General features: G+C 47.2%; 1 protein-coding gene across 1 annotated transcript in view; it reads right to left on the bottom strand.

Annotated features, from left to right (window-relative positions):
• Positions 1-8783: 8783 nt before the first annotated feature.
• vwa5b1 (von Willebrand factor A domain containing 5B1) overlaps positions 8784-13127 on the bottom strand; it is a 71699-nt gene continuing 67355 nt past the window's right edge. Inside the window, exons 22-23 of the mRNA XM_061735204.1 lie at positions 12445-13103; positions 8784-9025 (exon numbers count right to left, since the gene is read on the bottom strand). Of these exons, the coding sequence (XP_061591188.1) occupies positions 12477-13103 (627 nt within the window). The 3' untranslated portion in view covers positions 8784-9025; positions 12445-12476. The remainder of the gene's footprint in view (positions 9026-12444; positions 13104-13127) is intronic.

The following is a 13127-nucleotide window of genomic DNA, read 5'->3' on the forward strand; positions in this document are numbered from 1 at the left end:
GTAGGAATTTTTCTCGTTTTTGTTTTTATCCTCGCTTTTCTTCCGACGATATGAGGGCCTTTTTTCCCCCTAAACGTGCCCCAAAAGTCACCAAATTTTGCACGCAAGCCAGGCCTGGCAATAAATTTGATATTTAATGGTTTGCATTAATGGGCGTGGCCTAATGGTTCAACAGCGCCCCCTAGAAAACTTCGTGCCTCAAACCCCACAATACGGTTTGACGTAAAAGCACAAAAATCGGTACACACCTGTATCATGTCGCAACTTAAGGAAAAGTCTCTTGGAGCCATGGCTGAAACCCAACAGGAAGTCAGCCATTTTGAATTAATCGTGTAATTTTGGCGCAATTTATGCCATTTCTTCGGCCATTAATACAGCCCGAACCGTAACGTGCACCCAGGTGTATTATACATCAAAATGTGCATCTCCATCCTGCGACGATGCGCATTACTTTTCTCTTTCAAAAGTGTTACCGTGGCGACGATAAACGCCAAAAAGAGCGCCCCCCCTTCATCTGATTTGTCCATATTTGATAGTTCCTACTTTCTGCCATAACTTTTGAATGGTTTGACATAAAGAGTCGTGGGTGGTGTCATCTGACTTTGTTTTGAGTCCTTGAACTTTATTGGTGAAAATTGCACGTGCGAGGGCCCGTTCATCGCTGCTTGCAGCTTTAATTTGAAATGAATCTTCTTTTACTGATTATTGGCATCCAATGCTGTGATCAGTTTTTAGGTTGATTCTTTGCTGTCTTATTGTGGATCAGGATACATGAAATGAAAGTGAAATACGTGAACAAAGCTAAACTTTTTCATGCATCACTGTGCAAAAATCATGTTTCAACTTTTGTTTATGTAATAACTGCTCGGGGGTCATGTTCTGGGTATGGGTCTCTGTAAAGCGTCTAGAGACTAATACTCTGTTGTATTAGACGCTATATAAATAAAATTGAATTGAATTGAATTGAATTGAATGTTGTGAAAAACACAAGTGGTTGCCATAGCAACGCCTGTCATTTATTTTGCCCCATAACCTACCTCTGGACTAGCTTTCAGTCAGACATTGTAATTACTTTTGTTGGTTCTGTGGTGTATTAATGGGCATATTAAACCACTATGATTTAGAGGCGTGGACTGATTTGGCCTTGGTTTTAATTGTGCAGACATAGGTCTCGCAATCGCTGTAATTATAGAGTGATTACCACTGAGGATGAACTGTACAAACACACCTGGGTAATAAAACATACAGTGATGGACAAGTGAGCGCACCTAAACGGCCTGAATCTCAATGAAAGCATTGCTTCCTTTAGTGGAGGTTTAGCTTTGTAAAAACTTACCACAGAAATGTGGGACCCTGTGTTGCAATGGTTTCAAAGAAAAGACTAATGTATCAATGGGAACCTCCTTGCTGTGTTTACTACTCATTTTACAGTTTTCATTAATTATTATTAGTTTATTGTAGACCCCTGATTGCGACCTTTACTATTTTCTTACGAGATGTGCTGAATCTGTTCAAGTTTTGTGGGTGGGGGGAGGGTTTTTATTTATCTTTCCTTTTTTCATTTGTCTGTTCTGTATCTTTGAAATTCTGAAAAGCAATAAACATATATTTAAAAAAAAAAAAAACTCACCACAGCTTGCTGCAGTTTCTCACCGTATATATGAAATGAAATACTTTATACGCAGGACCTGGATCATAAGGGGGGACCGTCCTGCCGGCCAGCTGGGCAGAGCAGGAAAAGAGAGAACAGACGGAGAGAATACTACGGAAGAGTATTAGGGCCATGCAGGAGGAAAAATATTTGAGAGGGGAAGATTTTTTTGTATTGTGCACTTCGAGAAAAAAGTAGAAAAAAGTAGAAATGTCAAGAATAATGTTGAAATACAATTTCGAGAATAAAGTCGAAATTGTGTGAATAAAGTCGAAATTTCGAGAATAAAGTTGAAATACAATTTCGTAAATAAAGTGGAAATGTCTCCTCCTCCATCAAATCCAGTTAGCAGAGTGACTGACAGCTCTGCAGCAGCAGCCGTAACTAACTAACTAACTAACTAACTTACATCCTTGGAGTGGAACGTTAAGGCTACGTTTCTGAAGTTATGCAACTGCATATGTGTGTTTCAAATCAATATCGTCATCAAATTTTGACTTTTTTCTCAACATTTCGACTTTTTTCTCGAAATTGTACTTCAACATTAATTTCGAAATTTCAACTTTTTTCTAGACATTTCGACTTGTCTTGAAGTGCATCATGAAAAAAAAATCTTCCTCCTCTAAAATATTATTTTTATTTTTCTCCTGCCGTGCCCTCATACTCTTCCATAGAATCCAGATTTTTTTTTTTTCATTATAACTCATATAACTCATAACTTATGTACTCATGTAATCCTGTGCTTTCACGTGTTCACTGTTTCCAGCGCTGCACATGGTCAGGATCTGTCTGAGCCCTGGTTCATCATTGTGCTTCAAGCCCCACAATCCTGTTTGACGTACATGCACGAAAATCGGTACACACCTGTATCATGTCACAACTTAAAGAAAAGTCTCTTGGCGCCATGTCCCAAACCGAACAGGAAATCGGCCATTTTGAATTAATCGTGTCATTTTGGCGCAATTTATGCCATTTCTTCAGCCGCTTCTTCGCCCGAATCGTAACGTGCCCCCAGGTGTGTTATACATCAAAATGTGCGTCTCCATCCTGCGACGATGGGCATTACTTTTCTCAGTCAAAAGCGTTACCGTGGCGACGATAGACACCAAAAAGCGCGCACCCCCTTCATCTGATTGGTCCAATATTTGAAGTTTCAAACTTTCTCCCATAACTTTTGAATGGTTTGACATAAAGTCTCGTGGGTGGTGTCATCGGACTTAGTTTTTGACTCCTTCACCTTAATTGGCAAATTAGCCCCGCCCCTTCTTCTGATTGGTCGATATGTTATTCAATTCATTAGTCTAACACATCTCATGTACTAGTTGAAAGTGGTTTACATAGAACATACACCAAGATGCAAAGTAAACATTAAAAGTACATTCAAAATATAATTAAAACAACTAATAAGATTAAAAAGTTAAAAGTAAAATAGAATAGGATAAATGCACAAAAATTTAAGTTCCAGGGCGGTGTAGGCAATTAACAATTGTTTTGATAAAAAGCAGCAGGCACTGCGTGAAATGGTCACTGATTTAGATTACGTGTGTGGCAGGGTGCAGGATTGGGGCGGGGTCTGCAGGGGAGAGAGGGAGTGCGGGGGAGTGGCGCACAGGTGACGCGGCTGGAACAGCTGACCGTACACAGGTGTGTCTAATCACTCTCTGTGTATTTCAGTAGGGTGCGGGCTCTGGAGACGAGAGAGGACGGAAGCAGAGCAGAGCAGAGCTGGAGAGCGGCTCTGCTGACGGTGTAAAAGAACGTGGTGATTGGGAAAAATAAAAAGTGATTCTACTAAGATCCCGGTATCCGCTGTTGTGTGACCCCCGTAGCAACGCACAGTGCTACAGTGGCGCCCAACGTGGGGCGTTATTGGCATGACAGCGGAACGCGGAGGGGAGATGGAGCGGGCAATGGCATCTCTCGCCCAGGCGATGGCTGAGATGTCGGCCACGGTCCGGAGCCAGGCCGAGCGGCAGACCGCCACTTTGGAGGAGCTGGCGGCTCAGCAGGCAGGCAGGGGGGGTCACCCGCCCGCTCCCTTTGCGGGGGTGGTCCTGCAGAAAATGACGGGGGCGGACGACCCCCTAGCATTTCTGGACACCTTCGAGGCGGTGGCGGAGGCCTGTGATTGGCCGGTGGCGGAGTGGGCGGTGCGCCTCCTGCCTCCAGCACGCGCCACCTACGCCCAGGTGCGGCGGGCGGTGATGGACAGGCTGGGGCGGTCCCCGGAGGACTACCGCCGCCGGTTCAGGGAGCTCCAGCTGGGGCCGACGGACCGCCCCTACACCTTCGCCCACCAGCTCCACGACGCGGCGGTGCGGTGGCTGCGACCCGACGACACAGGGGGGGAGAAGCGGTTGGTGCAGCAGATCGTCCTGGAGCAGTTCGTGCAGGGTCTCCCCACCCGGACGGCGGCGTGGGTCCGCTGCCATCGCCCGGGGACCCTGCAGGAGGCCATCACCTTGGCCGAGGAACATCTGGCGGTCCATCCGGCGGCCGCAGCCGCGGCGGGACCCGCAGCGTGTCCCATTCCTGCGCCGCGCCGGAGGTTCGCCGCGGCCGGGGGTCCGCCGACTGCAGCCACTCATGCTTCTCCTTTTTCTCCTCCCCAGAGCTCGCACCCGGTTCCGCCCGCGCCAGCTGACCCGGCGGGGGCTCCTCAAACGCCTGGGCAGGGTTGCTGGCGGTGCGGCCAGCCCGGACACATCAGGCGGGACTGCCCGCTGATGGAGGTGGGCCAGGTGATCCGGGTGGCCGGTCCGCCAGCATCCTCCCCGGACTCAGGAGGGACATACCGGGTTCCGGTAAGGATCCGTGGGGGTATACACTCGGCCTTGGTGGATTCTCGCTGCATGCAGTCGGTAATTCACCAAAGCCTGGTGCGACCCGAGGCTTTGATGAATGTGTCGTCCTGGGTGGAGGTGGTGTGTGTTCACGGTGATGTGCACAAGTACCCCGTGGTGCCAGTGGAAATTAGACACAAGGGGAAAAAGCATAGATTAAAGGCCGCGGTTAGCTCCCGCCTTTTGCATCCCCTGATTCTAGGACTCGATTGGCCGGGGTTTGGAAATTTGGTGAGTCAGTGTGTGGGGATGCAATCACGGCAGACAGGGACATGCGGTATGTGCGCTGTGGTCAGTGGTGAGGCGAGGTTGTCCGACGCTGCAGACGGAGAGGGAGAGGGACCCGCGGAGGCTCCGGCGGAGGCTCCGGCGGAGGCTCCGGTGGAGGCTCGGCGGGACCCGCTGCACTCTATGGAAGATTTTCCACTCGAGCAGTCTCATGATGATACTCTACGCTCAGCCTTCGACCAAGTGATACAAATTGATGGTCACAAGGTGCGCCCTGATGCAGCGCTCACATATCCGCACTTTGCATTGAATAGGGACAGGTTATATCGAGTGAGCCGTGACACTAAATCTGGCCGGATTATTACCCAGTTGTTGGTACCAAAGAACCGCCGGGAAATGGTTTTCCAGGCGGCTCATTATAACCCGATGGCTGGTCACATGGGGTGCGACAAAACACTGGCCCGCATAATGGACCGATTTTATTGGCCGGGTATTTGGGGGGAGGTGCGCCGCTGGTGCGCCTCCTGTCCCGAATGCCAGCTAGTTAACTCCCCGGCTGTGCCAAAAGCGCCTTTGCAGCCTTTGCCATTAATGGAGGTTCCATTTGAGCGGGTCGCCATGGACCTCATCGGTCCATTTCAGCGGAGCGCACGGGGATATCGTTTTGTACTAGTCCTGACGGATTATGCAACACGTTATCCAGAGGCAGTGCCGCTGCGCACCATCTCGGCAACGAGTGTGGCGCGGGCGCTGCTTCAGGTCATCTCCCGCGTCGGGATCCCGAAAGAGATTCTGACGGACCAGGGCACGCAGTTCATGTCACGAACACTGAGGGAACTCTACGGATTACTGGGCATTACGTCGGTTAGGACCTCCGTTTATCATCCCCAGACGGATGGTTTATGTGAGCGTTTTAACCGGACGCTTAAGGCCATGATCCGTAAGTTCATTCACGAGGACGCTCGGAATTGGGATAGGTGGCTTGATCCTCTGCTGTTTGCAGTGCGTGAGGTTCCCCAGGCCTCGACAGGGTTTTCCCCCTTTGAGCTGCTGTTTGGCAGAACACCACGTGGGGTTTTGGACCTGGTTAAAGAAAACTGGGAGGATGGTCCAAGCCCCAGTAAAAATGAGGTTCAGCACGTCTTGGAGCTGAGAGCAAAACTCCATACACTGGGGAGGCTATCACGGGAGAATTTGCTCTCAGCCCAGGAGCGGCAACAACGGCTGTACAACAAAGGAGCCAGGCTGAGAAATTTCACTCCGGGAGACAAAGTACTTGTATTGCTTCCCACTTCTAGCTCCAAATTACTCGCCAAGTGGCAAGGGCCCTTCGTGGTCACACGGCGAGTGGGGGACGTGGACTATGAGGTGGTGCGTCCTGACAGGGGTGGAGCGACACAGATGTATCACGTCAACCTCCTTAAAGCCTGGAGGGAGGCGGTGCTGGTCGCTCTGGTGACGCAGGTGAGAGAGAGAGATGAGTTGGGGCCTGAGGTGCCAAACTCGGCTAATCCAGCCTCGCTCGCTTGTGGGGACCAGCTCTCCGCGTCCCAGAGGGCAGACCTGGCCTCGTTGCAACAGCGGTTTGCTGATGTGTTCTCTCCCTTACCAGGACGCACAAACCTCATAGAGCACCAGATTGTGACACGCCCGGGGGTGACGGTGCGCTCACGTCCCTATCGTCTGCCTGAACACAAACGCAAAGTGGTGAAGGCCGAATTGGACGCCATGCTGGCAATGGGGGTAATAGAAGAGTCCCACAGTGGCTGGTCTAGTCCCATCGTTCTGGTGCGGAAGAAGGACGGGTCTATATGCTTCTGTGTGGACTATCGCAAGGTGAATGAGGTGTCACGTTTTGACGCGTACCCGATGCCTCGGGTCGACGAGCTCCTGGATCGGCTGGGCACGGCTCGCTTTTTCACGACACTGGATTTGACCAAGGGCTACTGGCAGATTCCCATGTCTCCAGAGTCTAAGGAGATCACGGCTTTCTCCACTCCGTACGGTTTGTACCAATTTCGCACACTCCCGTTCGGCTTGTTCGGAGCCCCTGCCACGTTTCAGCGTCTCATTGACAGAGTGCTGCGCCCGCATGCTGCATATGCTGCCGCCTATCTAGATGACGTCATCATCTACAGTGACAGCTGGGCGGAGCATGTGCGGCAGGTGGGTGTGGTGCTCGGTTCACTGAGACAGGCGGGGCTCACGGCCAACCCGAAGAAGTGTGTGGTTGGACGGAGGGAGGTACGGTATCTGGGGTACCACTTGGGAGGCGGGCAGGTGCGTCCCCAGGTAGATAAGACAGCTGCGATTGCGGCCTGCTCAAGACTCAAGACCAAAAAGGAGGTTAGGCAGTTCTTGGGGCTGGCGGGGTATTATCAGCGGTTCATTCCGGACTTTGCCGATCTGTCCAGCCCCCTGACTGACCTGACCCGAAAGGGTGCCTCAGATCCGGTCCAGTGGACGGAGCAGTGCCAGCAGGTGTTTGAGAGGGTGAAACAGGCCCTCTGCAGGGAGCCGCTCCTTTATACTCCTGACTTTTCTCTCCCTTTTGTTCTGCAGACTGATGCCTCGAACAGAGGGCTGGGGGCCGTTTTGTCCCAGCAGGTGGAAGGGACGGACCGCCCCGTGCTATACATCAGCCGCAAGCTGTCGGAGAGGGAGGGGCAGTATAGCTCGGTGGAGAAGGAGTGCCTCACCATTCGGTGGGCGGTCGGGTCCCTGCGCTACTACCTGCTGGGGCGCCCATTCACCCTCTGGTCGGATCATGCTCCCCTCCAGTGGCTCCATCGCATGAAAGATACCAATGGGCGGATCACACGTTGGTATTTGGCTTTACAGCCCTTTAATTTCAGAGTGGTTCACAGGCCGGGGGCTCAGATGGCGGTCCCTGACTTCCTCTCCCGCTCCGGGGGGGGGGAGTTGGCTAGGCCGGACGGTCCCCGGCCTGAGTCGGGCGATGGGGGTATGTGGCAGGGTGCAGGATTGGGGCGTGGTCTGCAGGGGAGAGAGGGAGTGCGGGGGAGTGGCGCACAGGTGACGCGGCTGGAACAGCTGACGGTACACAGGTGTGTCTAATCACTCTCTGTGTATTTCAGTAGGGTGCGGGCTCTGGAGACGAGAGAGGACGGAAGCAGAGCAGAGCGGGAGAGCGGCTCTGCTGACGGTGTAAAAGAACGTGCTGATTGTGAAAAATAAAAAGTGATTCTACTAAGATCCCGGTATCCGCTGTTGTGTGACCCCCGTAGCAACGCACAGTGCTACAACGTGATATTTCTAATTTATTGTTTTAAGGGTACCCTCATATCGTTAAAGTAACAGTTCACATAAGGCATTGAACTGTTACCTCATCCTCATTATACTGTACAGGCTGGACATGTGGCCAGAGGCTAAAGTAGGGTTTGTTTCGACCCCTAAAAGTTTGGATCTACTTACATTTTCATGAATGGCAGAAATGTGTAAATTTCACTCTGCAAACAGTTTACAAATTTGTTCTGCTCACCTTTCAAGAATGAGGCCCGAGATGTACAGTAGGTGGACAGAATATTTCACACGTCCTCTGAATTTTGGCTTAGTTTTAGTCATTTTAGACTGTATTTAACAATTGATTTGATTACCTAGTAAGGATCAGTTGTTGTTTTTTCATAACGTCCTAATGTGTTAGACCTGAAAAACTACTATCTTAAAGACAAAATCATGTTCTGGGTCTCTGGAAAGCGTCTAGAAACAACATCTGTTGTATTAGACGCTATATAAATAAAATTGAATTGAATTGAATAGAGCAGTGGGAACCTATAAAGGGGGTCTGGCTTTATGTAGACTGTAAAAAAGGCAGTCCACTTCCATCTATAACAGCAATTTTGCTATTTTTGAACAGGACGACAGATAAACTGGCATCATCAGCAGAGAATTAAAATAAGACAGAAGTCCAGGGATGAATCTCTTTCGTTACAGTATTTATTACATGCATCTGCAGAGCTGGTTATAACATCAACAGTTATAAAGACACCACAGAAGCTTCCAGCAACCTCCATAATCATTTGTAAAGGCACAACCAGCAACTTGTAAGATACTACACAATACAACTGACCCATCACATAAAAAATACCACTTTTAACCGTTACAGCTGCGCATACTATTGCAATCACAGCACAAAATATTACTATATGACATACACGTCGTATTTCGCAGTTCAGAGAGGACAATACTGCATCACTGGCTCCAATGTGGTAATTTGGTCATCAAAAGTTGTTCTTTTTTCATCAGCACGTGTGGTCATGCAGAAGGACTCATGCAAGTTGGCCTGAGTGGAAAAGTAAAAGCAATACCTGAGTGAGGCATCAATGTAAGGAAACAAACCCTAAAATCATTACAGAAATATGCTTAAATGGAGAAGAAAAAATAAATCCCAAAGAGATGTTTAAAAGACGCTACCATCTTTTTACAGAAGTCCAAGCAAGAATCTGAAGCTATTTCTGTACACACTGCAAAGAAAGCATTACCAAAGTGTTTACTGCTTTTTTTTTCTTTTTAACTTTTTTTTCTCATTGCCATCTAAGAACTCAGAAAAAATGTTGAGCTTTTCCAGCTTACATAAAAATAAATGGGCAAAACAAATCGTCACGTACCTCTGTCAGAGACTTTACAGTTTACACATATTATCTAGGCATGCAGCGGGCCAGGAATACGAACAGAGAGAACTTTAGTCCCAATTATTAATAGTTAATCAGTATTCTTCTCACATTGACAAGCGAGTAGCTGCTCAGTTTAACATGTTACAACAGAAAGTGATGTTTATGTGCTAAGATGCTGTGGGAGTCGTGGCTGTCACGGAACAAGTTTACTCAACTAACTGAGGAGGTACTTTGAAATCACTGCAAAAACTCAAAATCTTACCAGGAGTATTTGTCTTATTTCTAGTTAAAATGTCTAATTTTTTGTCAAAAAAATCTCATTACACTTAAAACAAGAGTCATTGGCAGAAAAATTACTTATTTGACAATTTTCACCTTTTTCAAGTAAATTTTCACTTGAAATAAGTAGAAAAATCTGCCAGTGGGACAAGATTTATCTTCTCATTACAAGCAAAAAAATCTTGTTCCACTGGCAGATTTTTTTTACTTATTTTAAGTGAAAATCTACTTGAAACAGGTGAAAATTGTTGTTTTTTTCCAGTGATGAGTCTTGTTTTAAGTGTAATGAGATTTTTTTTTACTAAAAATGAGACATTTTAACTAGAAATAAGACAAATATTCTTGTTAAGATTTTGAGTTTTTGCAGTGATTAGGTGCAAAAAATAATGATGAAGTAACAACTCTCCCATCATCAATGCAAGCTAATACAACTCATAATGGAAATAAATGATGTGAAATTGCATAAGCGTATCAAATTATGCCGATCATTAGCTAATAAGTACTTCAGTTAAAAGATCTACATTTGCAGCCAACTTTACACCTTGTTTAGGCACTTGTGGTAAATGAGCTGTTACAATGACTACTAGAGGAGCCTTTCATATCCTGCAGGCATGGATTGTCCCATTTGCAAACTCATTACAAAGTTCACCGTCATTTCTAATCATTTGAGCCATTTTCAAATAACGTCTACAATTAAAATAGTTTTTGCTAAATTTTGAAACTTACTAAAGTGACAATTTTTGTCCTTCTGTCCAAACTGATGCAGGGGTGTATTTGTAAGCTGCAGACAGTCCTGCATATTCTTCTCAGCTCCTTCTAATGTTCAACAGTTTAAATTGAAATCACTTAATTTCATAGAACATGTACAGAGTCTTAACTAGGAATGGGTGATATTTTACCGTTCACGATAAACCGTCAAAAAATTCATCACGATAAGAATTTGTATCTCACGGTAAAAAGGATAAATTCCTGTTGATGACGTTTTTGTGTAAAGCTGATTTTTGGAAGGAAAGAAGGAAGGAAGGAAGGAAGGAAGGAAGGAAGGAAGGAAGGAAGGAAGGAAGGAAGGAAGGAAGGAAGGAAGGAAGGAAGGAAGGAAGGAAGGAAGGAAGGAAGGAAGGAAGGAAGGAAGGAAGGAAGGAAGAGGAAGGGAAGAAGGAAGGAGAGAGCAGGAGGAAAGAAGGAAGGAAGGGGGAAAAAGAAGGAAGGAAGGAAGGAAGGAAGGAAGGAAGGAAGGAAGGAAGGAAGGAAGGAAGGAAGGAAGGAAGGAAGGAAGGAAGGAAGGAAGGAAGGAAGGGAGGAAGGGAGGAAGGGAGGAAGGAAGGAAAGGGGAGAAGGAAGGGAGAAAACAAGGAAAGGAGGAAGGAACGGAAAAAGAAGGAAGGAAGGAAGGAAGGAAGAAAGAAAGAAAGAAAGAAAGAAAGAAAGAAAGAAAGAAAGAAAGAAAGAAAGAAAGAAAGAAAGAAAGAAAGAAAGAAAGAAAGAAAGAAAGAAAGAAAGAAAGAAAGAAAGAAAGAAAGAAAGAAGGATGGATGGATGGATGGATGGATGGATGGATGGATGGATGGATGGATGGATGGATGGATAGATAAATAAATTCCCATTGATGAGGTTTTTGTGTAACAAACATGGCTGATCTGAGAGAGAGATAGATTTATAGTTACAAAGGTGGAGTTGAATTGGTATTTTTTTATCGTCATTTTTATCGCTATCGGGATAAATTCCAGAAATGATCGTGATACATTTTTTAGTCCATACCGCCCATCCCTAGTCTTAACTATTACGCAGAATTGTTCAGCTACCCGGACTGGTTTTGTCCCTGGTGTTGCTTTGCACCATCTCTTCCCCCCTCACATCCGGACATTTAAGGTCAGAGCTGACAGATGTTGATGCAGATGTTGATGAAGAGTTCGTAATCATTGATTTTACGATGCATACCAAACATCTTATTTTGCCAAACAATTTTTAATTTTCTAGATCTGAACAGTTTTTATTTTAACAGGCCTTAATAACTGATGACAAAGTACATTTTAACTCCCTGGTGATGCCAGCTCAACGTCTTAACTCATTTTGTTGTGATAATCCTCAAGAAACTGAAAATAAAATAAAATAAAAAAGAATTGATGCATCATTAAAAATAAACATCTAAATAAACGTAAGAGATACACATTTACAGAATTTGTAAGATAAATATATATATATATATATATATATATATATATATATATATATATATATATATATACACACACACCTTTTGAAACGTTTACATATCATTTAATCGGTTCCTTTGCTCTTTGCATATGTTTTCTGTCTCTGCTACAAGTTAACCCAAACAGGCAAGTACTGTAGTAATAACTCTTCATCAACCTGGCATGAAAACAGTTTCAGTTCAGCTAGGAAGTACCCAGATTCTTCTTTCTTTTAACATAATCTGTTCAGAAAGAGTGTCGAAGATGTAACAACAGAATGTAACTTGTTTTGCACCACGCTGACCACGTGTTACTGCTCACTGGTCCAACGTGCCACCACTTCAACACTCACATTCTTGTTGGCGTTTAACTCTAGTGAAATAACTGATAAACCACACACTAATGAAGATCCAACTACGGTTGGTGACCCCAGCGAGGAAACCGCTTGCATTACGCGTCTCTGAGGAGCCTGTGATATGTTTAGAGAAATAGCAGAAAAGCAGAACCAAATACACCTTGTTCACCACTGCAGTGACAATAATCAGACTCCAGAAGATGAAATGCTGGGCAGGGAATAGTACGACCTCAGTTAGCATAGTATCACGTGGACTGATTACCTTCAGTCTGCATCAGTCTGGAGTGAAAGGCCTTAGACACTGTTGGGGTTGTAACAGAGCATGTTCAGCTGCAGGTTCTCATCCCAGTGCCGGAGGATGATGAAGAGCTGATTGGCCGCGGCCTTGATGGAGGCTAAGTCTTTCCGCTCCGGGATGTTCTGCGCGCTCAGCCACATGCTGGCTTTGGCAGCCACCAGTTCCCACTCGATGAAGTAGCTGGCGGAGCTGTGCTCCAGCCAGGCCAGGGCGACGGCCGTGGCCCACACCATGCTCTCCAGATCCAGCGTCCTCCTGGACGCGCCGCCGGGCGACGCCGTCTCCGAGCTCCCTGAGCTGGAGCTCCGGCCGCCGTCTGCGAGGGCGTGTGGGGAGAAGGGCGGGGGCTCGGCTAATGAGGCGGGGCCGGCATCCACCCAGGCGCTGCTGGGTGCCGGGGCAGGGCCGTGCACGCCTGCAGGAGGCTCCGGGGCGTCGGGCAGGGATCTGCCGCCGTCGTCAGAGCTGTCGGCGCGGCGGCTGCCGGAGTGAGACAGATGGCTCAGGCTGCTGCGGTGGCGGCTGAACGGGGACGTCCACTTCAGCTTGTCCATCGGGACACTGATGGCTTCACACAGAGCCGAGTCCAAGGGGAACGCACCGCTGGCCAACTGTAGCAACACCTGCACAGAGGGAAGGACTGTAGG

This window comes from Cololabis saira, chromosome 12 (assembly GCF_033807715.1).
Source record: "Cololabis saira isolate AMF1-May2022 chromosome 12, fColSai1.1, whole genome shotgun sequence".
NCBI classification, from domain to species: domain Eukaryota; kingdom Metazoa; phylum Chordata; class Actinopteri; order Beloniformes; family Belonidae; genus Cololabis; species Cololabis saira.